Source organism: Phocoena sinus, chromosome 5 (genome assembly GCF_008692025.1).
Source record: "Phocoena sinus isolate mPhoSin1 chromosome 5, mPhoSin1.pri, whole genome shotgun sequence".
NCBI lineage: Eukaryota > Metazoa > Chordata > Mammalia > Artiodactyla > Phocoenidae > Phocoena > Phocoena sinus.
The window spans coordinates 107,062,291-107,089,094 of NC_045767.1; the positions used below are offsets into that span (position 1 = coordinate 107,062,291).

Below are 26,804 nucleotides of genomic sequence, written 5' to 3' on the forward strand. Positions count from 1 at the left end.
AAAACTCGCCTCAGCCCAAGTTCATGGGCCCCTCCAACGGCAGGCCCCGGGCTGGGCCCGGAGGATATGGAAAGCCAAGTCAGGTGGCCCCCACTTTCATGGGTCTTAAATTCCACGAGTGAAAGAGAGAGTGGCTAAGTAAACACACTATGTGGGCGTGGGATTATTTCACCGGATACGAGTCCTAAGGGGGAAGGAAGTCAGTTGTACTGCGGGCCAACCGAGGTCTGGAACTGAATGGGAGAGACAGCAAGATCCTTGGAGAACTCAAGATGAGAAAGGAAGGATGAAGTGAGGGTTAACTGTGAGAAAAGCTGGGGGAGGGGCGTCTGGGGAAACGGCAGGCACAGAGGTCCAGGGGCAGGAGGGGAAGAGGCAGTGTGAGCAGCAGAGGGAGGGAGGCGGGGGAGGGACAGCGCCAGACCGCGCAAGGCCTTCCAGCCACACGAAGGGTTCCGTTTAAGTCCTAAATCCTACGGGAATGCACGGAGAGCAGGTGACTGACGAGGTCCAACTTGCATTTTGGGGAAGAGGACTTGAAAGGGCTGAAGCAGACGCTGGCAGACCAGTTAAGGGGCTGCTACAGTGGCCCAGATGAGGATGGCCTGGATGTGGGGCAGGGCAGAGAGCACCACGGCAAGGACGGGATCTGCCAGGAAGAGTGGATGGCAGGCACGCTCTCATCACACCAAGGCCTCTGAGGCCCTTAATTCCACATATCCTTAAATTAACAGCATTAACTAAGGTAATCTGAACACCCGCCTCGGTTTCAATGCTTTTATCACCACTAACATGGCACCAGGCACTCAAAGCTCTCAGTCACCAGAGAAACCTGGCCATTCCCAGCTGCCCTCCCTCCCCCGCCCCCCCCCCCCCCCCCCCCCCCCCCCCGCTGAAGGACAGCCCCAAGATAAGGCTGAAAGTGCTCCCAGGAAAAGCCCTCGCTGTCAGCACATGCAAATTAAACTTTCTCTAGGCCTTCCAAGCCCTTACAAAATGCAGGTCAGATCACAGCAGTCTCCAGCCTAAAACCTTTCAATACAATCCCACTGGTTTTAGAACTTAAACCAAATCCAAATTTGCAAATAAAAAGAAATCTTCCTTAAAATCCTGAGGAAGGGCTATTCCATTTTATAAAAAAATGGAAATAGTATGTTAAATCCCTAAGAATGACCTATTGGGTGGCAAAGCACCCAGACATTACATTACAGGTAAATTAATTTTGCTTCTCTCTCCACTGGAATGAGAGCTCCATGGAGACAGAGGTGCCAGACTCATGCCTGGCCCAGAGCAGAGGCACAGTGAAACTGATGGTGAAGGAAAGCCTGGTTACCATGACCTAGAAGAAGTCCGAGCAGTGGGCTTTAGTTATTCATTAAAAAGAAAGGGTAGGTAAGGTGGTAAGCTTCACAATACGTTGGGTCAAGTGCTTTTGGAATTTCAACAGTTATCCACAGTTGCAGGGAAATATAAATAATCGAAGGGAAAAAACGGCCAACCCTATAAGCGATTAATGAAATACACATTAAAAGAATTTTAAGGTTCCATTATATACCTACTAAGACATTGAAAACATTTCTCTCCCCTGAGCCACACCCAGGCAGGACTCATGGCAGGAGGGCGGGGAGAGGGAAAGACGCTTGCAGGAATGTCATTACCAGTGACCAGGGAGGGTCTGGCTCCCTGAAAAGCACCCTGGCGAGATTAACAAGCCCTATAAACCGGTTGGTAGTCTTTAACTACAGAATCCTCTTTACAAAATACACCCCAAGGAAACACGTAGTCCAAAAGAGAAATAAAGAAACCTGTAAAATATGTACATGGCCTATTTTCATCATAAAAATAATGAAAAACTGGACACACTGCAAATGACCAACAACAGGACTAAGCAAACTATGGAATATCAACACCGTCAACTATACAGCCGTTAAAAAGGAGTATACGGATTTCACTGACACTTTACATACATACATTATTTCCATATGTACCAGGATTTTTTCCAAAAGCGGAACATGTTAAAATCCCACTTCTGACTAGGTAAAAAGGTCTGTCTGTACTCTGTGTAAGACACATAAATGTAGAGGCTACAAAGTTTGGTATTTATCAGCATTCAAAATAAATGTCCTACTAAAATCACCTGTGTTTGTGAAAGCTGAACGCTCTGGACCTGTGGAAGCAGAAAGTAAGCATTTGGTAGCTGTTTTACAGACCCTTCTGCAGAGATTCTGCGAGTGCCAATGCCAGACACCTGCAGGGGAAAAAAAAAATTCTATTACTTTTGAAACACATTTGACGTAGTGCTGAAATACCTTTCCAAAGGAAATCTGTGTTCGTCAACTTGGCCGTCAAGACTATTAATCCAATTATTATATTTATCTTCGTCCCCCCAAAACAAAAATGCAACAAAAGTTGCTGTACTTAAGCTGAATGTTCCTCAGTGCAGCAAATCCCTTCAGAAGTAGACAACTTTTCTGATATGGGACCACAAGTTACATGAAATCCTGTAAGAATTAGCCACCAAAGTGATAGATCTTGGCACTTAAATGAAATATGTCACAGATACCGCTTAAGATAAAGATTCCTGACTATTTCTGTGACCAACAACAAAAAGACTCCTCTCCCTCCCTCCCCAGTGCTTTGCCAGAATAGGGAGCTCCCTGGGGACGGGCCCCCAAGCATGCAGTCCGTGTCCCCAGAGCAGAAACAGTCCTGAGCCCGGGAGAGGAGGAAGCAAAACCCCCAGGGGCCGCCCTCACAAGCTTCCTGTCCCTGGACTGCTGGAGGTGAGCGTCGTGAGTTTTGAAACCCCATTATATTTTATACCAGAAAACCGTCGGGTAGATTTCTCTGTTTTGTTCTGATACCCTTTCGAGATCCAAGGTGCATTCCAGCCGTGCACTTTGCACGAAAGATGGCCACCTGGCCCGTGTGGCAGAGGAAGGAGGAGGGCTGGTTAGCTGGACATCAACTAAGCAGCCTTAGACTTGAATGACATAAACTAGGTGGCAACATTTCCAAAAGGCTTTTCTTTAACACCCAAACTCCTTCATTACGTCAACAGCCAAATATGACCAACAGAAAAAGCTACTTACATGATAAGAAAGAACTCCATGTGAGGAGGTATTAATAAATAAAGAACTTTCAATGCTTCCTTCTTCAGTAGGTAAGAAAATAATTCTGAAGGACGTTTTCCCCATTGCTGGAATTACCTGAAAGAAAGCTACCTCATTAGCCACTTGGAATGGCCCCTCTTTGACAAATTGTCTTTCACAGACTTTCTTCTTGACAATTCCTGTTAACAGATATCTGCGTATTCTTGCACCCTTGATTTATGCATATCGTGAATCCCCGAGAATGTCCAAACAGATCAATATCCAACAATCTAAGAGAAAATATCAAAGAACACACCGTGGACTTAGGGCAAGACAGCTTTCACCCCGAGTGGAGCCATGTGCCTCATACCTTTCCTTTATTCTCCTCTTCCTCCCCCATGTGTTCAAGGGCCTGTGTCTAACACACTTCCACCTCCACTTAAGTAAAGAGAACCACCGGTGTACCGACATGTTGCTACTGAGTAAAAGTCAGGGACAGCGTTTATCTGGATGGACTGTCATGATCAAAATACTGGGCTCCCCCTTACTCCACTTCCTGAGTCCCAGTATTAAAAAAATACGGGGATAGTAAGGAAAATAAACTCTAGCAGTAATCTGGATCTTCATTAAAAGTTAAAGACCTTTTAAAAGTTTAAAAACTAAAGTTAACTTGAATTACTAAAATTAAGACTATTAGGGACTTCCCTGATGGTCCGGTGGTAAAGAATCCGCCTTCCAATGCAGGGGACGCGGGTTCAATCCCTGGTCGGGGAACTAAGATCCCACATGCCGCGGGGCAACTAATCCCACGCACCACAACTACTGAGCCCACACACCGCAACCAGAGGGAAGCCCGCGCTCCGCAACAAAGAGCCCGCGCACCGCGACGAAGAGTCCACTTGCCATGATGAAGACCCGACACAGGCAAAAAAATAAATAAATTTTTGAAAAAATTAAATTAAATTAAAACTATTAGAAGATCAGGGTTTTGAGTTCTGTGTTATGGTGCATATTAGCTTCACAAGGAACCACTCACCCCCCTTAGGCCTGTATTTAGAAAAGAGTCCTAACCATCCCAGCACGCTCGCCAGGTGAAGAGATCACCACTGTAAACTTGTACTAGTTACTAAATGCTTCAGCACTGGTAGTCACTACGAGACAAGTAATATTAAGGTTCTTTAAGTATGAAAAAGTCGTATTGAATACACACGCATTACTACCTAGTTTAAATTCGTTAAACTTTTTTTTTCCACATAGATAATCAAGAGTCACCAAAATTATGAATCTGAACAACTGAAAAAATAAATGCTAAAGCAAACACACAGAAGGAAAGCGTCTGGGTAGCAGAAAAAGGGGAGACAGGCAACAGAAAGTGAAAAAACTACAGGCAAAGAGAGCAAGAAAAGCTGGCAGCCCGCCACAGCACAGCTTCCAAGACGCGTCCACACTCACCCTGCAGTGAACGGGAGGCACATGGAAATGTCCCGCAGCTGTAAACACGGAATTCACCACGACCTCGCTGTCCCTGCTAGGGTTATACGCATAGAGAATCTTCGCTGCAGGGTGTCCCAGGAACCTAGGAGGGGAACAAGGAAAACACGCAAGGGATTGTATGGTTATAAACAAAATCATCCATCCATCCATATATACACTCTAAACCCAGAAAGCTGTTGAACTTCATTACAAAGTTAAAAGCAACAATCCTATTGTTAATAAAGCATTCTATCCACAAGAGTCAAAAACATTTTTTAATCCTTTCTTTTACAAGACACTCACGCCAACCCACAGTAGCACCCCAACTGATTTTTGTATTAGAAGAATTCAACCCATCGAGGCCATTGAATGCTTCCCAAAAAACACCTAGGGGGAACTAGGTATCTGTCTGACATGGGTCTCTAATGCAAAAGGAAATATGTTTAGATAAGAAACTGTACTCACAGAAAAAGCCAATCTTCTTAGGGTTCATTTTCTGAGTAATACACTTAAAGATACTTTTGGGGGGAATGGATTTCAACTGGCAAAGAGACTGCGTTAAGTCTTATAAAAGAAAACTTAATTGTTAAACACCATTCTTCCCAGAAAAATGAAAGCTCTGCAGCACTTTCTAGCTTTGGCTGTTATCCATTTAAAACATGAGTCTTTCAGAAAACTCTAATGAAAGCTTTGGCTCCTCCATCCACAAACATGCACATAAAAGTGTTACACATACTTTCAAAACTTTCCATGACCCTCAGAGTTAAGAATCTCTGCTCTTCAGCAAATACCCTAACTAATGGAAACCTTGATGTTGAATCTTTTCCACAGGGCTCTCCATCTACAAGGTGGGCTCTGACAAAGGAACTTCAAGAGGAAAGGGGCCAGTTTCTAGCCCAGCTGCCTGGAGCTACCTGCAATGTTCCCTCGAATCGTTTACTCTGATTGCTAATACCCAATACCAAATTCACTCCAGTTAAACCGTGTTGTGATAAATAGAGAGCCAGCAAAAATTTCACTTAAGTCATCTTTCCAGTTTTAACACCCTCAGTGGCAGAGGCCCAAATAAACGGTTCTCTTTAGTATGGCCTAGAAGTGAAACTATATTCTAAATACAGGAAAAAAAATCATCTACATCATGTTTGTGTTTTTCTGATTTTGTTCCAATTTCTCTTATATTAAAAACTAGGGGTTCAGGGTTTCCCAGGTGGCGCAGTGGTTGAGAGTCCGCCTGCCGATGCGGAGGACGCGGGTTCGTGCCCCGGTCCGGGAGGGTCCCGCGTGCCGCGGAGTGGCTGGACCCGTGGGCCGTGGCCACTGGGCCTGTGCGTCCGGAGCCTGTGCTCCGCAACGGGAGAGGCCGCAGCCGTGGGAGGCCCGCTGTACCGCAAAAAACAACAAAAAAAAAAAACAAAAAAAAAGTAGGGGTTCACAGTTGAATATTAAAAAAAAACATGTGCTTTAGGAAAAATTAAGTGCATGCTGTTTCTCTTATATACAATAGGATTTCCAAAAGACTGTATTAGTGCCATCAAATCCTTGGAATTTTTCTTTCAGCTTTTCCTTCTACTTTTAATTACAAGTCTTAGTTGGAGACTTAGTATGTCCAATATGTATTTTAAAAGTCCTTAACAGCCAGTTACAAATAAAATACAATAAGAGTGATTAAAACGTTGATCTTTTTTAGAGTGTTCTTAAATAAAACAACTAAAAATTTTTTATACTATCATAGCACCTCAGAAAGCCCTGTATCAGGAGTACTAGGCTCACATCTGCCTTTTCCCTCAATTAAATTAAATAAATAAGAACGTCCATGATTTTCGGTTTTACGTGAATAATCTGAATCAATCAGCAGTTATTAATACTTATCCTCAAAGCTTTTGTTTCCTTCACATAATTGGAATGCAAGATTTTTAGTTTCAAAGGATACAAATGTCTCCCCGAGAAACACCTTAAAAAATAAGACCACAAAACTGCAATGTAACAGAGCCCAGTGGCTGTGTCCAGCAGAAACCTCATCAGACCTAACAGAGAATGCTGGCTGAAACCTAGTCACCACAGTACTATTTTTATCCTATTTTTTTTTAATTCTATTTTTAAAAGTGTTATGAGGATAAGAATTTCCTTCACTAGTGACAACTGGAAGATACTCTATTAATTTAATACTACAAAAGAATGATTAAAATTTCTTATGAATGATTAGCACGTTTAATCTCAGGACCAGCAGAATATTAACCCTTAACATAAACCCTAAGAAGTAGGCAGGGGGCAACTGAATAACATGATCCTGATTCTGCATCCTAGAGGGAAACCAGAACTCTGAGAAGGAATGAGGTTTGCTCAAGGTCAACGCCAAAATAAACAACAGCAAAACCTGACCTAGGGCAGTGAAGAAATGAGAACTCTCTGGTTAAAATGTGTATCTAATGCCTATGGATTAGACCATTTGTTAGATGCAAGGTAAAACTTGACTAATTTTTTTAAAGTGTTCTGATTTAGGCTATATTTTGTTATTATTGAGTTTTTTTTAACTGCAGCAAAAATAATTTATTCCCATAACCATATCCTGGATCTCAATTATGAGAAAAATAGCATGGTACACACTGGCTTAGAAATCAAAAGATTTACTCTGTCACTTCCAGTAAAATGACCTTGGGAAAACTGCATTACTTCTCAGCAACAAATATATGAGCATTTGCAGTACATGCTCCAATACAGAGATATTTGGAAATGATTCTCTCTTAGACAACACCTACCTCCAATATCCTTCCAGGATTGCAGTTAAGACTCAACTCACAAGAGACAAGATTGTACTTTAAGAACTATAAACTACTACATAAACAAAACTGAATTATCCAAAGGTGATTCAAGTCTAAAACTCAGTAACCTTTTCAAATCAAGAACTTTAAACATTTCTTTTCAACACACTTCCAGCTATTAGAACCAGAAATTGATATGCAGAGCTAATTAACATACACAGATAATACATACATACATCCAATCATGTGCACTGAAGGATATTTTTATATTACTGAAGAGTAAGTATATTACGGACAGCCAGTCTCCCATGAACTGGAATTGTTATCCTAATCTAAGTGTATTTACTACTATCCATCTTGTTATATCTACCAATCTGTAACATACACTTTAAAGTAGGTTCTGCACTGAAATTTCTTTTTACAATACTTTTGACAAAAGCAAAGTGAACTCAGAATTTGAAATCAGTGAGGTTTGATTATAAAACCTCATTCTTTACCTAAGAATAAAAATACAAAAATTCAAAAACAAAAAAGTAGGCGCCTAGACTCTTGTAAAATCAGCAAGCTCCCTTCGCACTTTTATCACTTCTTCCTTTTACAGACTCTCCTTAAAAAGCTCAACAATTTTAAAGTGCTTTTAGATTTAAAATTCATTATTCTTCATGGCAGCTCTGATATTTTGATGATCAGAAGGAAACCAGATGAATAAAGGAGAGCACACCAGGAGACCACCACTAACTCACCCCAGATGCTCTCCTAGCACCATGGCTTTTTCACTCACAAAACTTTTCTTGTAACTGAAAAAAGTTCTTCATAAAACTGAAGTGATATTCCAGGCTGCTAAAACAAGCAGAGTTTTTAATCCTGAAACATTCTTTAACTTCCACCTCGAAATTCTACTAACGTGAAATTACATCTACTCAGTGCAGCAAAATTCTGCATCCAGGGAGTCTTAACACTTCATTACAACCAACATGAGTCCTGAAGTTCCCTCCTGAGCACAGCTTCACCATTCTCTTCCTCAATTTCTCTGAGTTCCCAGATCAGTCCCTCAACCGACACTCAGATCACATCCCCTTCATCTCATGGTTCTCAACAAGATGTACTACAAGGAATTACAGCTTCCACACTGTCTTCCCCACTTAACTTGTTTCCAAAGCCTCAATCATAGTAACTAATGTATGTACAATTTTGAATCCCAAAGCATAAGGAGCAGTAAAAACTGAGTGAATAAGTGAATCTAATTTTAAAAATTCAGAAACCATCAATATGTAGAGCTTTTCGTTATAAAATAACCTGCTTTGTTTCAGAAAAACAAGCACTTACTATCAAATTATACGGTACATTCATTAAAAACTAAAGAAAGGGCTAAAACAACTCTTACACTCTCCTTTTCACAAAAATGTTCTTTTTAACAAGTTCTAGGATCAATCTCTCTTGATATTATCTATATATTTAAAATATGTTTAACATCATACATATATAAGAGATATCCTGAAAGCAAAGAGTGTAAATAATAAATTACTAAAAATTATAAAGAGAAGATACTTACTGAACTCCAAAATCTAGAACTGATGGCTGAAAATGTAAAGCTTTTCCACTAAATAGCTTGTCTGAGAAGCTAAAAAAGACAAGACAAGACAGATTAATTTTTGTTGTACTTTTAAAATTTGAATGCTGAGTTAAGAGGATATACTTGGGCCGATAGCTCTCATAAGATATAATTTTACTTCCTTATAAAGGAGTCGGAACTAGATTTAAATGTTAAAGCTGAATTATTTGAAGCCTAATATAATTCTACAGCTGCAAAAATTTAAGGGACTCTTAGATTATGGTTAATATAACTTCATACCAAATATATAGATTCTATAAGCATTCAGATAAAAAATGGAGATAGATTTAATTTTTAATAGGCTTCATTTCTAGGCGAATTCAGGAAACATATCTATTTTCACAAACCCCAAATCAAGAAAAGACACACAAGGGCGGGAGCTGAGGGTAAGGGGTTGCAGAGGGAGGGAGCTTCGGCCTCCACATTCGTTAGACAAGTTGTAACAGGGAAAGGGTCAGGAGCATAGCCAGGGTTGCTCCCAAAAGCTGAAACCATCACCAGGTCTGGATTTTAAATATTAACAATCAAATAAAATCTCATACGGCAGGTCATATTTTCAGCAGTTGTTAATCATTACTATGATTTCATTTTCCTTCAGAACCAAAAGCCAGAAATTAAAATACTAAAAAACATATAAAGACATTAAAAAATAAGCTATAACAATATATATACATACTTAAAGACTTAAAATACAAAATATATGTAAAAATATGTAAAAATATAAAATATATACACGTGTGTGTATCAAGAAAGTATTAACTGTCATACGACATTTCTTTTAAGAAATTCTTTTTTTAAAAAAAAAAAAAAAACAGTAGGTCCTTGTTGGTTATCTATTTTAAATATAGTAGTGTATACTTGTCAACCCCAAACTCCCAATCTATCCCTCCTCCCCCATCCCTCTCCCCTGGTAACCATAAATTCATTCTCTAAGTCTGTGAGTCTGTTTTGGTTTTGTAAATCAGTTCATTTGTACCTTTTTTTTTTTTTTAGATTCCCCATATAAACGATATATTTGTCTTTCCCTGTCTTACTTCACTTAGTGTCACAGGACATTTTAAAAGCCATGTACTCCAAAAATACTTAACTGGAGAAGCTCCTAAATGTAGCATGCGTAACTGTTTTCAATGACTCAAGTAAGTTTTCCAAAATACAATCTTTCCATGTTCTCCTCCCGCAAAGTAGCCCTCCAGCAAGCACAGTCCAGAGGCTGGTCCAGGAATAAACATTTGAGTTTGAAACTTGCCGGCCCACAGAAACGCTATAACCTTCAGCAAGCCCCTCCCATTTTTCTTGAAGGTGCAAACAATACAGAGAACCCCTTCCAAAATCCTCATCTCATAGGAAGAATCCTGGTTGCAATCTCTTCTTCCTCTCTCCACTTTTCTGCCTCTGTGTAAGCTTCCCTTCCTCCATCCCCTCTCCTAAGAATCCTTTCTCTGTTATCTCTTATCTGTATCTCCTTTATTCTACCTCAGCATCAACTGTATTAATAATAAAGGTGACCTCACTGTCCATCTGCCAACCTCCTCCCTCGTGTCCAGCTCGGGCAGGTGAGAGGTATGCTATTTACTGGTCTCTCTCAAGCCCCAAAAGGCCAGTACTAACTCCATGACTTGCTTGCAAAGAAAGGCCACAAACACACACCCAGTTGCCTCCAGAAATGTTTTAAAGAGCCACAGGAGGCGACATAGAGAGTTGCCAACATCAGACGCACCGCAGTCACCCCCACTCCAGACAGAGATGGTCAGGGCTCAGCATTCCAGAAGGAAAAGAAAACAGGCAACTTCACATGCCAAGAATGATCTTAGGAAAGTCAGGCTACTGTATTAGTAAAAAGTAAAATAACTAATGAGAGTCTTCTTCCTGCCTTGGGTACTGAAAGTGGATTTATCATCAGATTTCACACACAACTTCTGAATGAAGACGAGGTTTTGGAGGATTTAAGTAATTCACCCAAGATCACATAGTCACTAAGAGGCACAGCCAAAATTCCAATGCAGATCTGTCTATCCAGGTCACAAACCTGAACCCTGCATGGAGTTCAAGTCCATCCAAGTTCACATGACCTACCCAAGGAACCAAGGCAGTGTCACCTGCCAGGACAGGGGCAGGGCTTCAGAGCTGAGACCCAAAGCCGTCACTTAACTTCTCAAAAGTCCCAGCCTTAGTATCTGTAACATGAAAATAACAACAGCATCCACCTTATAGTTATCATGAGGTTAAAATGAAATAATAATGCCTTTGCTACACGCCTGGCACATAGTTAAGTGCAATAAATATTAGATTGTGTTACTAAGAGGATGACTGTCATCTAACAGGAAAAGCAATGAGAACAGATGCAGAGGCCAACTGAGCGTGGAGTCAGAGCTGACCTCAGGATTTAGAAGTCCCAAATGGGGTAGTAGTAATTATCTCTGAATAGAACAAGTGAAATATAAACCTGGGCTGTCTCACACCATAACAGAGTTTTCTAAAACCCACGAGCAGGAAGTTTTTCATACCCAGTGAAAATCAGACATTTAAGCAGTACGGTAGAAACTTCAAAGAAACTATTTTTTGACCTCACAATGGAGAAATAAAACCATGTCAGTATTTTTCCTAAAAGTCACAGAACAGATTTATCTTTCTCATTTGGTCAGTTTCAGCTCACGTGACTTTACAATCTGGAAACCAGATCAAGTTGTACAAGGAGATTTAACATCACTATATGAGTTAAAAAGTTAGTTCCCAGAGATAAAACCATTTTAGACACAGGTACTGACCTGGAAGGATCTCACGCACATACCTATGACCTCGAGTATTAAAGACTGAAGGGGGAAAAAAGCAGCAAACTGCCAAAATTTAGTCAACTATGGACATCAACAATTATCCTCAAATATCAGTGCTAGCTAGGAAATCATAGGAAATCATACTGTGTTTAAAGATGCCAAAGTTTTCATTTCTAAATCGACAACATCAAAGAAATAACTTAAGCCTCAAGAGCTTCAGAAATAAAAGGTACACTGTCTTCCCTTTCCTTTTTCTCTCAAAAATCAGCATTACCCTCTTCACATCTGTACCCTTAACAATACAGATGATTCTTTTATGTGGAAGTCCACCTGGCCTCTTGTACTCTTAGGAGTCCCCACATCTGCCATAAAATAAAGGCATGCATCTTGTGAAACTAAATTATAAATTCATGCCATGTATTTCTAACTTTCACCCTTTCCCCATCTGCAAGATGATTATAAGGAAAAGCCCTTTATTAAAAGAGAAAAAATAAGAGCGAGCCTGTTCTGCTTCTATAGCAGGAACGAGGCACAGAAATAAGACATAAAATTGACAGCAAACTGAGGCGAGGCACTCCTGTTATATGGACCCCGTCCCATGCCCACTTATTCTGAAGATGCCCTCCTCCTGCAGAGTCGCGCCTTCCCTCAGCTTCAGGACATGTGGACAAGGAATTCCACACATGCTTTTTTGAAAGAATATCTTTGCTTAAGATTACCTGACTTTTTAATCTTCTTTCTCTCTCTTTTTTTTAACTTTGGCCATCTTTTTTCTCTGTATATAAAACAAAGAAACACAGTTCGAAAAAGTGGCTAGTAAGAGGAAAGAAATTTCACTAGAAATGAGAAGACCTTGGGTCAGGTCCCAGCCAGGAGCTCCCACGTGACACAAGGCTTGGTCTCCTCTTCAGCAAATCGAGGGGGCTGGGCTGGATGATGCCAAGATCCTTAGAAAAGCACTCGGATGCCCAGTCCTCCTTCCTAGGAAAATTAAATCGATCTGCGAATATCAGACACACCCTTTAAAAAAATTCAATCCAGTAACTTAGATATAAAAATGAATTAACTATAACCAACTGTTCTTGCCATTCACAAATGATATCCAACCAAAACACATCATTTCAGACGCAATGCTCCTCCTCTTGGGAACGAGCACCAGGGCCCAGGGGCTCGGGCCCCTGCCTCACAGCCCTCGGCTGAATTCGGTGTGGCCCAGCTGCACGGGGCGCAGGCGGCCGGCTCAGAAGAGTCTCCCCTGAAGATCGTGATCCAGGAGGCCGGGCCAGGCTTGTGTGCCAACAGGCAAAACTCAAAGATCAAGAGAGTTCAAAGTGCAGGGGAGGAGAAACTTACTGAAAGAGTCAGGAAAGGCTTCGAGGGCTGGGGCTCCACCGACAGCAACCCTCAATGGAAACTGAACCAAGGCACCTCCGGCCAAGCTAACAGCTTGAGGAGCACAGGTCACTTTGGAGAACACCCTCTGAGCATCTGGTGGCTCCAGCCAGATGCAGAGTGGGGAGCACAAAGCCGGGCGGGAGTGTGAGAAGGGAGGAAGGAGAGCGCAGACGGGAGCGCAGCCCTGAGACTGAGAAGGCACTGCCACTGACAAGGCCACTGCATTGTTAATCCCCTTGGACCCTGAGCAGGAAAGAGGGACTTCTAGGACTCAGCTGCTATTCCCAGGGATCTTGGAGGAATTCAGTACTTCTCCCTTATGCAATGCAACTGGAACCCACCGCTGTACAGATATAAGAAGCCCCAGCCTGCAGCAGCCCTTAGGAATCTTGCCCACAGTCAGACTGGCCACCGCAGGGCAAGGCCTGCACAGCCCCACCAATGGCACTGACGCTGCCCTGAGTACCCCTCGGGTCCATCGGTACCAGCTCTAGGGCCTTCAGTTGAAGAGCGAACGGCCCAGGCTGCATGATTTATGAAATGAGTTCTGTAACTACACGAGTTATAAAATTCTACATCATAATTTTGGTAGTACAAATTGTGTTCTGCTTTACTTTTAATTTAAAAATTACTTCTCCCCAGAAGTCTACTGAAAGGAAAAGAATATGAAATACACAGGCATGTCTACTTAAGTTAGAAATGTCATTCTTCCTGGTAAATTAACTATTCGCAAAGAACAGCTTAAAAATGGAGGCAGAGGGACTCCCCGGCGGTCCAGTGGTTAGGACTCCGCGCTCTCCCCAATGAGGGCACAGGTTCAATCCCTGGTTGGGGAGCTAAGACCCCGCAAGCCGCAAGCCAAGAGGCACGGGGGGGAGGGGGAAATGGAGGCAGAAACCTGTATTCTTCCCCATTAAATTCCCAGAGAGGAAAAAAGTCATTTGGTAGTAGACGATTTTCCTAGTTTCTTCTACTATAGAAGCCCTGGGCTTCAAAGTCAAAGTCGAGGAAAGTCCTTGGAGCAGTACCAACAGTGGTCTGTTGGAGGAGGTCTCACTGACAAGAGATCTGGGATTTCAAGCCACCTGGCGCGGTGATGGCCAACCCCTCCGAGGCCAGGACAAAAGTCCTCCACAGCAGTCCGCCCCCTGAGTTGCTGATGTCCTTCTCCATCCAGAGGAGGTGTTCCTTCTCTCAAAGACGACCCCTACCTCGCCTTTCTGCATGGGTCCTGGGCTGATTCCAGGGCCTCCCAGCCCCATCCTGCCCTCCCCAGGGTTTTCACCATCTCCTTACCCGCGCCGTCTTTCTCGTCCACTTATACACGTGACACTCACGCCCCTTCACTTGAGAAGAGGCCCTGATGCTTCTCACCCGCTCCAAGCCCTCTCTGCCCTTCGCAGCCAGCTGCCGGTGAGAGCACCAACGACCGCAGACACGTCTACTGAGCACTTACAGTGCACGGATGCTGTGCCAAGCGCTTGATTACCCCGTGTAACCCCATACACCCTGTGGGTGCTGTTAGTACCCCGCTTCCACACACAGGGACACAGACGCGCTGAGCGCTTAAGTGACCTGCCGAAGCCCATGTAGCCCACTTAGCGGCCGGTGGTTGAAGGGGACCGTGAACCCAGCTCAGAGACCCGCCCCACGCTGCCTCCGGCCCCCTTCTCTCCCGCATCGCCCCCTCCCTCACCGAGACTGCTCTTACTGAGGTCTCCAGGGATAACAAGCTGTGACCTCGGGGACCGCGCTGACTCACTCTCGGGGCTACTCTCTCCCGGAGTGCCCTCCCTTAGTTTCTAAGCCGTCCCGCCCAGTCTTCCTCCCACCCCTGGGGCTCCCCCTGCTCACCTCTCCCAGGTCACCCCTTCCTCCGCCCTTCCTCAATTCTCACTCTTTCTGGACCATCACACTCACCCCTTAGGCTCACCCATCACCAACAGGGTGATGCTTCCCATACAGACGTCTGGATTTTTCTGGCTGTCCAGCATCTAAGCTTCCTTACCACATTCACAGATTTGCCACTGTCACCCCTGCTGAGCTGTGAAAGGGCCAATGACAGGTGACCTTGAACAACACTGGGGCTCAGGGGCTCCGCCCCCACACAGTCAAAAGTCTGCATTAACTTTACAGTCAGCCCTCAGGATCCGCCCCCTAGTTGCGGTTCTGCGCCCACAGGTTCCATCAACTGCGGATCGTGTAGTCCGTATTGATAGAAAGAGAGCAGGTCTAAGTTCACCTGGACAGCTCAAACCCGAGTTGTTCGAGGGTCAACCGCCCTAGTTTTAGTGGCCCAGCTTGCCGCCGGGCGCCAGCACACGACCTAGACTTGGCCAGGCTCACTGGCCCGGGGCAGGGCAGCGGCTAATGATGCCACAAGGGAGGAAAGAGGTAGGGCTGTTCTGGGGTAGTAGCCACCACAGACGGGGAGCAGCAGGGGCCAGGGTGTCCTCAGCAGTCTCCTTCCAGGACACGCTCTGGCTGTGGTTCTCGCTGCAAAGTCCCCTGCTTGCTTGTTTGTTTTCTGAGCCTGGTTCCCAAGTCTTCCTCGAGATTCTCTACGCTGCCCAACATCTTTTCAATGAATTCCTTTTCTGCTTAAATCAGCCAGGGTCGGTTTCTGTGGTCTGACTGATTTATTTCCCAAGCCTGTGTATCTGTGGCCTGGACTCCTCTGCTGAGCTTCTGACTCGTGCTTCCATCTGAAGCGGACGCCAGCCCGCAGACGGCCCCCCGGAACCCCCAAACACAATCCAAGATGGAGCTCAGCATCTTCCTTGGTCTCCCCAGTGGTTCACGGCGCTGTCTGCCCCTCCTGGTGAGCGACAGCCAACCCGCCCAGCCGGGAGCCCTGCTGACACCCTGACTTCTCTACCTTTCTTAACTCCACGCGCGGCCGACACTGAGGGCCGTCCTGGCATCTGACACGCTGATACCACACAAAGCCATCCCCTCCTTCTAGTCTCACTAGCAGGACCTTACATTCAAAAGACGTTACATCTGCACGTTAAAGAATTTTAAATATATTATTGCGTTTACACATTTAATCATACCACAGTCCACATGCTATAAAGAACGCCTTTAGTTAAGTGGTTAAATAACCATGCAAAAACCTATAAAAGAAAAGGCCAGTAATTAAGCGTATGTTTCCTACTCCCAGCCCAACTTTCTCTTTACTGTAAAACATGGCTTCTCATCTACGGTTTAAAGACTTAACATCTTTTCCTAGACTCTACTATATGTTAAAATAGTTTAAAATGATTTTTAAACCTGCAAAATACAAAATACATTTTGCACTACCTTTCAGCTCTAAGACAAGTTAGCGTGAAAAAGTAAATCAGTACTAGACGTCTCCAGCAGTAACAGTCTTGGCCAGATGCTACACGTGGTGAAGAGGAAGCCAAACAGAAATTCACACAAACGATAAGTGAATGGGGAGACCGGGAATGAAGGCCTTTTCCTCCTCAATCATAAGTGGACAATGCCAACTTGTGCAATACGGTAGCTATATTAAGAAAACCAACCAACGTGCCAATATAAATTTAGATATTAGTTCCCTGAACGTGAACAAGCTGGTTTGTTTTTTTTTTAACTGCACAATTGTTGACTTACACTATTGTTAGCTTTAGGTGTACAGCAAAGTGATTCTCATATATACACATTCTATTTCAAATTCCTTTCCATTACAGGTTATTACAAGATACTGAATATAGTTCCCTATGCTATACAGTAAATCCTTGTTGTTTATTTTATATATAGTAATGTGTATCTGTTAATCCCATACTCCTAATTTATCCCCTGCCCTTTCTCCTTTGGTAACAGAAAGATACTCACTGACATAGAGAACAAGCTATTTTTTAAAGCTCAACTATGACCCTTTAAGCAACTTGGCATATAAACATCACTTTTTCTTCAACAAAATAATTTTATTTCCTAACACATGGCAAACATATATATCCAATGTGTACTCATCTTGCACATTTATTCACAGATGACTTCCAAACTACAACCGCCTTGATATTTAAGCAGGAACTAAACATTACCTTAGTTGATATGAAAAATGCTTTTAGATGGATAACACTATGAATATACTGGATTGGTCATAGCAGAATTTGATTAAGTAGATTAGTTCTATAAATTTAAAGCTTGGGAAAGCCACTACTTTTGCATCTTACGCTTTCAGACGAATGGGATACAGCAATATCAGCTTGTATTCCAGAGAAATTCCTTTAGTTTTTCTGGTGATGGAACCACCATCACCAGAAAAAAAGCGGCAATGTCAAATCCCACCAACGCTAATGCCTTCACTCTACCTGCATCAGACATTACCGCAGCCAAGGCAGTTTGACCTAAGAAACCAAAGAAGAGTAAGAGGCTGTCTGACTTCCACGGGCCTACAGTCTCACATATCACTCAAGGTGGAGCACAGTCCATAAGAGGGAAAGATGCTGTGAAGCAGGTTCAGAAAAGCTTTCAGGACGAGACGGGGTTGAGCAGGACCAGAAGGCTGGATGTGCCGTGTTCAGGTGAACATGGAGGAAGGGGTTCCCGACAAGGGAAACACAAGTGAAGGCGCACGGACTTCAGGAAGGTTGGTAACACAAAAACGGAAGAACCTAAGGGGATTTCTTATAGTTTCTTGAGAGGATGAAAGAGTCATCCTATATAACTTCAAGGTCCAGAACAACATTTTAATTCAAACACAATGCACTGATTGACTTTTTTAATCCCAACGTGAGCAAATATATCAAAACAATTTCAGGCAATTACGAAGAACATTAGCAATATCGTCCGAAAAAATCTAATGAAAAATGCCTAAGCGTTTTAACTGTCCCTTGAAGGGCCAGCCCTCCTGGCCATGGCATCAGCGCGCTGCAAAGAGCAAGGATTCGAGTGCTCTGAACATGCCCCTGTTCGACAAGCTCAAGTCCTCTCCCTTTAAAAGAGAAAAACAAAATCTACCCTCTGAAGGCAAATTTTTTTTGAAAACAGGAATGTAGAAGAAGCTCTTCTGATTGGCCTATCAGGCTTTCCACTTAACATACTAACACAGAGCCCACACTTGCCCACAGAGCATAACTCACTACTGCCAAGCTCACAGCTTACACGATAGAATCCCACCGTCAGCATGGCTTAAACCCTGATTTTTCTCATGTGAAGCCCAAGGCTTACTGACACTGGAGAAACCATCCCGAGTGTGCCCCGAAAAACAAGGACTCCTTAACACAAGACAGAGAGACTGGGGTTTTCTCCTAGGGATGGAGGGGCTGGTAACTCAAAAATGTGTTATGTCAAAACCAATTTGCCCTTGAGAAATAATGGTCACGGTGTCACGGTTTCTCCCACAGGGTTCTGTGGCAGAGACTGGCCCTCAACATCCCTTCTCTCCTTCTTCCACTTCGTTTTTGGCTGGGCACTTTTCCCAAGCTCCCTTGCAGTTAGGTATGGTCACGGGACCAGGCTCCAGCAAATGGGATGTAGGGTCCTGTGGCAGGTGCCAGGAACCCTCTGGCCCTCCCTCCACCCTTCCTCCCATCCGCTGCCATGAACACAATGCCACCACCTCGCACCCTGAGGACCAGGCTGGTGCCCTAGGCGAAGGAATGCGGGGATCCTGGGGGAGTGGGGATCCCTGAAGACTGCCTGGAGCCAGAGGCAGTGTAAAGCGTGTTTTAAACCTCTGGTACTTTGTAGCTCTGTGACCTCAAAAGTTAAGTCTAATTGAAACAGCTCTCACCCTTTTCAAACATCAGAACTGCCAGGGGCCACTGCTCAACAGAACTACCACTATCAAAGAGCCCCATCCGCCCAGCCTCTGCATCCTCCCAGCCTCTGCTTGCCCTGGGGAGGTGGGTCCAGCAGTGCCAGCCTTTCGTGTGGTCCAGAACCAGAGCTTCCCAATAAATCAGCAGACTAAATGGCTACAGCAATAAAAGTAACCCAAACCTGACAGCAAAACAAAACTTCTAAGCAAAGAAAAGACGGTTCCTGCTGTCCCACACTGGGAAAAGCCAATGACTACGGTGGTGGCCTACGGTGGCTCTGGTCACACACTGGTGCCAACTGAGAAACGCCTGTATAGGAACTGCCCTCAGGACCGGTAATACAGAAACTACCTTCTAGTTTAGAACCTATCGTTCTGCCTCGTAACTGCACATGTAGGGACAAGTCTCACACAGGGACTTGTCAGGACCTCTGTCAGACACTTCAGGGAACCCAGACCCATGTGACCACAGCAGAAATAAAAGAGGTGCTGGAAGGAACACACAGGTGATGTCCCCACCTGGCCTTCTAGGCATAAAGTCCGGGCAGGGGCCTCACCAATCAGAGCCCAACACCAAATACACTGCGGGGAGGGCAAGGAGTAAAAATTATTCTACTCTTGAAAGACTGCTTGGAACTTCCTCAGTCATTGATACACATGACTTTCTTCCCCAGGGTGACTGCAGGAACCCTACAATGGGGAAAGGCTATCTTCCTGCCCTATTCAAAGTCCTTCAACACCGTGACAAAGTGCAGAGCTCTTGCAAAACCAGAAGAGGAAAATCGGGGCCAGACTGTGTCCTGTTTCCTAGTCAGTCTTGGGAGAAAGGAGTCCAAAAAAGGTTACAGCAGTGAAAGAAAGAAATCTGTTGAATTCCCAGGGCCTAGAGTCACTGGGTCCCCAGCGGAGACCAACTCACAAAGGTGGAATCAATGAGCTAGATGAGTACAAGAGATCGTTTGTGTGACCAGCTGTTTCCAGTACTATAAAGTTAAGATATCACCCCTGGATCCACCGTGAAGATTAAATGAAATCTGTGTGTAGAGAGCTTCGCAAAGTGCCTGCGGTGTGGTGGAGGCGGGTGTCTGTTCTAAGGGCAGCAGAAAAGCAAAATGGTAAAGATTCATGTTCCGATTTCCATGGACTCTCCAGAAGCAAATCAGGATAAGACCAAAAATGTTTCAGAATTTCACATACTGAGGAGGGGGCGGCTTGAGTCGGGGGTGGGGGTGGGGGGTGGGCTGAAACACCTCCGACAATTCCCGCGAGCTGACAGCACCGGCTGCTCTCAGCTGGAACAGCAGCAAAGTAGCAGGAGCCTCCCTTTCAGTTCAGACCAGGGAACTTAATTGTTCTTAATTATACAGATGCCACTCATATGCAAATAGTGCATGAAGGGTTTTCCTTTTAAATTGTAATTTTTCTTTCAAACCCTTGAAGCACTGAAGTGTTACTGCTGAAGAAAGAATGGCCCCGAGGTCGTGGGGCCCAGGAGAGAGGCCCCTGGGCACAACCTGCCCTCCCTTTGTACAGCCCTGAGCCTGTCCAGGGTCTTGCTCCCAGTTCTCTAACACCCTCCCCTCTCCTTGCAGCATTCTCCAGCCCAGACAAGCATGGTGTGAATCCCGCACGGGTTCCAGAGCCCAGCAGAGCAGGGAGGAACGAGGATCAGCCAGCGGCAATGTAGCTTCAGCCCTTCAATCCTTCTGTCAATGAACACCAATTGCAAAAGAAGTCCGGCGCTCCAGTAAAAACTGTGTTTCTAAGATAATAATAGCAACTTGGGAAAAAAAAAAAAAGCTGCCAACAAGTAAATAAGTGGAAACAAAACTGTCCTGTGCAACATGATTACAACTAAAACCATACAGAGGAAAATGAAAAGGCAATAACCAAAATATTAACAGGCCATGTTAGGATGGGGGAATACTAGTAACATTTCCCTTTCCCCCCGGTTTTCCAAATTTGTTACAGGGTTCAATGTCTTTGAGAATATTAACAGTTTTCAGTTATGTGCTTTTAGAAAACTCAGGAGCGATAGGAAGGTACATTCTTCTTAAATACAACCTGTAATTATTTCTTTTTATCATTCAAGTAACACATTTGCACATTTACAAGTTATCTGAAAGCTAACGAAAGTTTCAACTCTCAAACACTTCTTGTTACTTTGCTCCACTTCCCTGACTCTCCTCCACCTCTTTCAACAGAGACCCCCAGGCTCCAGCCCCAGGCCTTCTTCTTCCCCACCTACAACCACTCCCTGGCTGATGGGACCCAGTCTCCAGGCTCCATCACCTGAAATTTACACCTCAGGCCCAGCCCTCTCAGCAATCCCAGTACTCCAGCTGCCCACCCACAGGTCTACTGGGATGTCTAAAAGACATTTAAAAAACTCTTCATCCCTGCATCAACAGCCATCTTGGCTCAGCTGTTCCAGCCAATAATCTTGGAATCATCATTGACTGCTCTCTGCCTTACGCCCACATCCATCTATTGGAAATCCTGTGAGCTCTGCTTGCAAAACAGATCCAGAACCACACCGCCTTCCCCACCTCCACCCAGGCCTGGGCACCACCCTCTCTTGATCTTTTGACCACTGACTGCAATTAACTGGGCTCAAGTGGCCTTCCCACAGTCTAGGTCAACACCGGTCAGGACAGCCTTTTTGAACCGAATTCAGCTGGTCTCACCGCTCTACTCAAAGCCCCCAAAGACTCCCCATCTCATGGGTCTCACAGGAACTAACTCCACAGCACACGCCCCCCATGACTCACCACCAATTCCCTCCCACCTTGGGATACTCTGCTGTAGCCCAAGGTCTTCTGGCTGCTCTGTAAACACTCCAGGCACAAATTCCCACCTTACAGGCCTCCGCACTGGCCATTCTGTCTGGAACATTCTTTTCCCACGTAGCCTCATGGCAAGCTCCCTTACCTCCTCCAAATCTCTGTAAAATCTCACCCAAACACCCTGCTTATAATGACAGCCCCACCCCACGATCCTCATCCTCTTTTTCCTTGCCCTATTTTTCAACTTTCTCCACACTACATATCACCTTCAAACATCCATACAAGTCAGTTGTTTATTATACTCAGATTTGCTGTCTCTCTCCCACACTCTATTAGACTGCAAGTGCCACCAGGACAGGGATTTTGGTCTGTTTTGTGCAGAATGTGTCCCAAGCATTTAGACAACAGTTGCTCAACAGCATTTGTTGCATAGGAGAAAAACTCTTCAACTGGTGTCACGGATTTTTAAAATCACAATCCAGGCCTCAGACTATCTTTTTAATTATCCAGTATAAAGTTAGCCTCACCAAAATATATCAGAGACCACAGGAAATGTCATGAAAAAAGGTTTCCTAAATTTCAATATAAACCTTGACCACATCTAACTGTTTAAAAAAGGAGAAACAAACTATGTATAGAAAAATTTTAAAACCCAATGTCAGATGCCACGGAGCAACTAAGCCCGTGCGCCACAACTACTGAAGCCCACGTGCCACAACTACTGAAGTCTGCGTGCCTAGAGCCCATGCTCTGCAACAAGAGAAGCCATAATGAGAAGCCTGCACACCGCAAAGAAGAGTAGCCCCCGCTCATCACAACTAGAGAAAGCCCACGCGCAGCAACGAACACCCAACGCGGCCAAAAATTAAAATAAATTAATTTTTTTAAAGTTACCTTTTAAAAAAACAAAACAAAACAAAAACCAATGTCAGGCAAGTTATATTTTTTTATTCACCTTAAAAAGAAAAAAAGGTCTAGTCATGCCAAGGGTATACAAATTAGAGTGACTTACTAAATTACAAATACCACAATTTTTAATAAAATGCCGAGACAACTAAGAAATTAAGAAACAGAGAGGATATTGAGTCTACTGAGAAAAATAAGGCCTTGAATCAGGCACTGAACCATGCAGAGATTAGGCTAAGACCTAGGACCGTAAGAAGAGACCCTGTCTGTTAACCCCTGGCTTGGGGAAGATCTTCGGGAAGCAGCATCCCAGGCCTGGGCCTATTCAAACCTTCTAACTAACATCGAAGCAGCAACATGCCTGAGATGCCCATTCTGGTTCCATTGCTTGAATGAGTGGATTCATAATCCCAGAAGGAAGAAATAAATCTAAGCCTATATAAGTAAACAGCAGGTACACGAAAATAGAGGCAAGCTGAGGTGACGCCCGGCACCTGATCCTAAATCTCACTTCTGCTACCTCAGCTGCACTCCGGGTTCAAGCCCCAGTGGGTAGATGTGTCCCCCACACCCACATCCAGTCCCCCAGCTACCGTGGTGGTGAATGTGGCCAAAGTGGGGATAAAAGATCTGAGGAATGGAGAGAAAGTCCCTGACTCTGCTTATTCCCAAAGCCAACAGCCCTCCTTCTTCCAGGTTGTGAGAACTAAATAATAAATTCCTTTTAATTGGAATCTGTCACTTGAGGCTGAAAAGGTCCCAACTAACAGTTAGACGAACCCAGTAACTAAAACCTAATTCGTGAGATTGGGTCCAAAAGTCAGGAACACAGGTAACCTCTGGAACATTAAAATACATTTTACGACTATTTACGGAAAAAAAAAAGTTTTCTGAGAAATAGGGTGATTCTGCAAAAGCTCTAATAATCTGCATCCCCATCAAAAAACTGTCCCTTAAAAAGTACAAACTATATTTTCTTTATAAAAGAACCACAGCTTCTATTGAGGGACAGAAACATTCTAAAATTAGATTGTGGTGACAGCAATCCAACCCTGCAGATACACTAAAAAAACACTGACCTGCACACTTTAGATAGGTGAATTGTATGGTATGTGTATTATATTTCAATAAAGCTGTTTCAAAAAAAAAAAAAGCAAGTACACATGCCAGCCTCCTAACTCAATCATCCTGTCAGGATTCAACGTAGGAAAGGAACCAGGTCATTTCTACAGATGCATCTTCTCAAACACGTAATGGAAGCCCCACAAGCTCATTTCCTTTCTGTGCACACAGATGCCTCTTATGCATAATGAAAAAGCCATATGCAGATACGTTTGATTAGCACGTCCACGTTTCCCATTATTATGCAGCACTTTGTAACAAGCTGCCGTTAATGCCTGCCTATTATCCAAGTGCAAAATCATTCCGCCTAATTTCAAGCAGCCTGGCAGCTGCAGGGGAAGAACAGCCTTGCCCTCCAGTGGAGGCCCATTTGACATATAACCCCTGTTGCTACAAGGACCCCAATCATCTAGAGCTCATCAATTTCAATCAAGCAGGCACATCTGTTAGCATGTACCTTCCAAATGCCAGCATGAGAAGACGAAGAGAAGGGCAGAAATCAGGACTAGTGTTCTGGGGTTTGGGTTTTTTTTGTTTTTGGTAGGTTTTGTTTGTTTGTTTGTTTTTTGGCAGGGGGAGGGGAGGCGGTGAAGAAATCAAATAAAAGCAGAACAGATGCTTACACCAAGAAATGTTCTCCCCTTGCCGTGTCCGGCCCCATGCACTTCTTCATGGACATGTGAGCCCTGATCCTTAAACCACCTGGCCACTACAGCTCAATGAACTCCACTGCTACTCAATAACTCTGAATTTGCCAGTTCTCCAAATAATCCTTTGACCTCTCTTCTGAGGAGGCATTTCCGTATTTCAAATAGCCTCCATTGTGGTTTTCCTTTAACTATAAACAGAGATAAGAAAATACACTAACAGTACTTCATACAATGAATCAGGGAATTATACTGTGACACTCCATGGCTAGTACAATAACTATGCTGCATATAAAGTATTCCGTTAAATTTTTAACTCTCATTACAAACAACTCAACTTTTATTCTGCATTCAGTAACACTTTTCAAAATCTATTTCTTTCCTCTCTTAATAACAAAAGAAGGAAATCCTGTATACTCCACACTAGAAATACTGCCACATTCTGGCAGCAGTTACAGAATTAATCCCTTGAAATCCAAGAAAAGGTAAATCCTCTGCAGCAGAATTTTAAAATACGTAGCTCCTAAATATTTCCTTCTTTTTAAAAAGAATCATCATAAGCACCAGCTTGCAGAGTCAAGAAATTATTTAGTCTGCTGGAATTCAATGTGGCCACCTCTCAGGATAACCAGAAGCAGCTTTTTAAAAATATGGATACCAGGAATCCACCAGTTCCTCCTGAATCAGAATCTCTGGGGATAGAGCCTGGCAATGTTTTGGAAATAACGTCCCCAAGCAATCCCACCGCCCTTGCACCCACTAGAACAGGAGTAGATGTGTTTGGGAACCACAGATCCATTCATCCATCTATCTGCAGCTCATTCTGAGATCCGTCCAGCGTTACTTCTGTTTCCAATGCAGCTCATTCCCATTATAAAACGTTTCAGTCTCCGCAAGAGTCAGGTGGCAGGAAACACGCTAGCTGTTTTAAGCAGAAGGGGATTTTAATTTAGGGAATTAAGTGCTTATGAGATCACTGAGAGGCTCTAGGGAGCCGGCTCTAGGCTGGGCCTCCAGGAAGGAGCTCCAGAGCAACAGCGAACTGCCCCACCATGGGCTCTGGCCTCTGTCACACGGGGAAGGTGGAGCCCCTTGGGAGGCTGCCCTGGAACCACTGAGCCAGGAGTGTCCCAGGACCTGAAAACACTGCCTCTGCCACCACCAGAAGTCCTACGGCAGATATCCACTGAGTGGGAGGGTGGGAAGAATCACTCACTCTAATGCTCCAGAGGTTGAACTTTCGTGAGCTCCAAGTGCTTTGATGCTACTGCACTGAACGGTGGTCACCAGAACGCGGTCCAGTGGGCCAGCCCACTCTGAGCAGAGGCCCTCACCTCTAACACACACCAGTGCAGCACTTGCCCCCAGGCAGCCTCTGACCCCTCAAGTCTCCCTCCCCTACCTGACCTCCTCACCTCCTCAGGCCTCTCTCCGCTCCGGTTTACCTTCCTGTGGGGACAATGCTCATTCAGATCCCACAGCTGTACCTAATGATATCTTTTGAATTTCTTCTTCATAATGCAGCCAATCTAGATCTTTTAGGGTCCTGATTTTTATCATCCAATAAGCTGACTCTTTGCCCCCAAATCCTGTCATGCACCAAATTAATGATTCTTGAACTGAACAGATAGGATTCACTCTTTAAATAGACTAATACCACCTTCACTGGAAAATTCTAATATCGCATTATCAAGATCTGACCAAATTCAACCAGCAACCAGCATTTTTTACATGGTATTTTCTGGGCTACATGTCCAACACAGCATGAGATGCTGCAAGTGGCCCTGACCACAAACAAGGAGTTGCTATTCTCAGAGAAGTAGCAGAGACTTAAGGAAAAAGAACAGTAGAAACAGCGAGAACTTTACGTGTTGCAAATAGAACATCTGACACCAATGTGAACCACGAACTGCTCAGACCTGACATAGTGATGGTGATTCTTAAAACATGGTCTCATGAAATGAACATATGGAAACATCTTGTGTAACAGCCCACAGAGTCCACTTTTGCAATCAGATCTTAGTTAATTCAATACACTGTGTGACTCCAAACATGGGCATATGTCAAATCTGAAAACTCTCCCACAGTTACCCGGATGGGGTGGGGAGGGAAGGCAGGTCTTTCGAGCAAATGAAATCATTCCTGACCCAGGGAGCAGGCCAGAGAACATGTGTGTTCTCTTATGAGTAAAATTAATTTGGTATCGCATTTTTACCCACATTAAGATATCCCCCCGAAGATTCAGTCTTCTCTGCTCATTGGTTTTTCACCTCTTTCAACCCACTCCCTTCCAAAGCAGCAGCGTCTGTTTCTAAATAAGGAGTCCACACCGGTCTCTTACTTTACATGCTTACTTCCGGTAAGTGGAAACATATACACCGAGTGAGCTGTCTTCAAGGTATGGTTGAAGAGGTAGAAGACGCACACCCACAAATGTTTGCTGATTTAAGTGGAAATTTTACTTTCATTTCTTT

At 44.0% G+C, this 26,804-nt stretch overlaps 1 protein-coding gene across 5 annotated transcripts in view; it reads right to left on the bottom strand.

The window, feature by feature from the left end:
- TMEM131L (transmembrane 131 like) overlaps nucleotides 1-26,804 on the bottom strand; it is a 161,691-nt gene that overhangs the window by 79,372 nt on the left and 55,515 nt on the right. For 4 of the 5 annotated variants that reach the window (XM_032632023.1, XM_032632026.1, XM_032632022.1 and 1 more), the window contains exons 4-7: nucleotides 8,877-8,945; nucleotides 4,545-4,668; nucleotides 3,093-3,209; nucleotides 2,138-2,248 (exon numbers count right to left, since the gene is read on the bottom strand). In XM_032632023.1, coding sequence (XP_032487914.1) covers nucleotides 2,138-2,248; nucleotides 3,093-3,209; nucleotides 4,545-4,668; nucleotides 8,877-8,945 — 421 coding nt within the window. The remainder of the gene's footprint in view (nucleotides 1-2,137; nucleotides 2,249-3,092; nucleotides 3,210-4,544; nucleotides 4,669-8,876; nucleotides 8,946-26,804) is intronic. The other variant, XM_032632025.1, reaches the window with a different exon arrangement.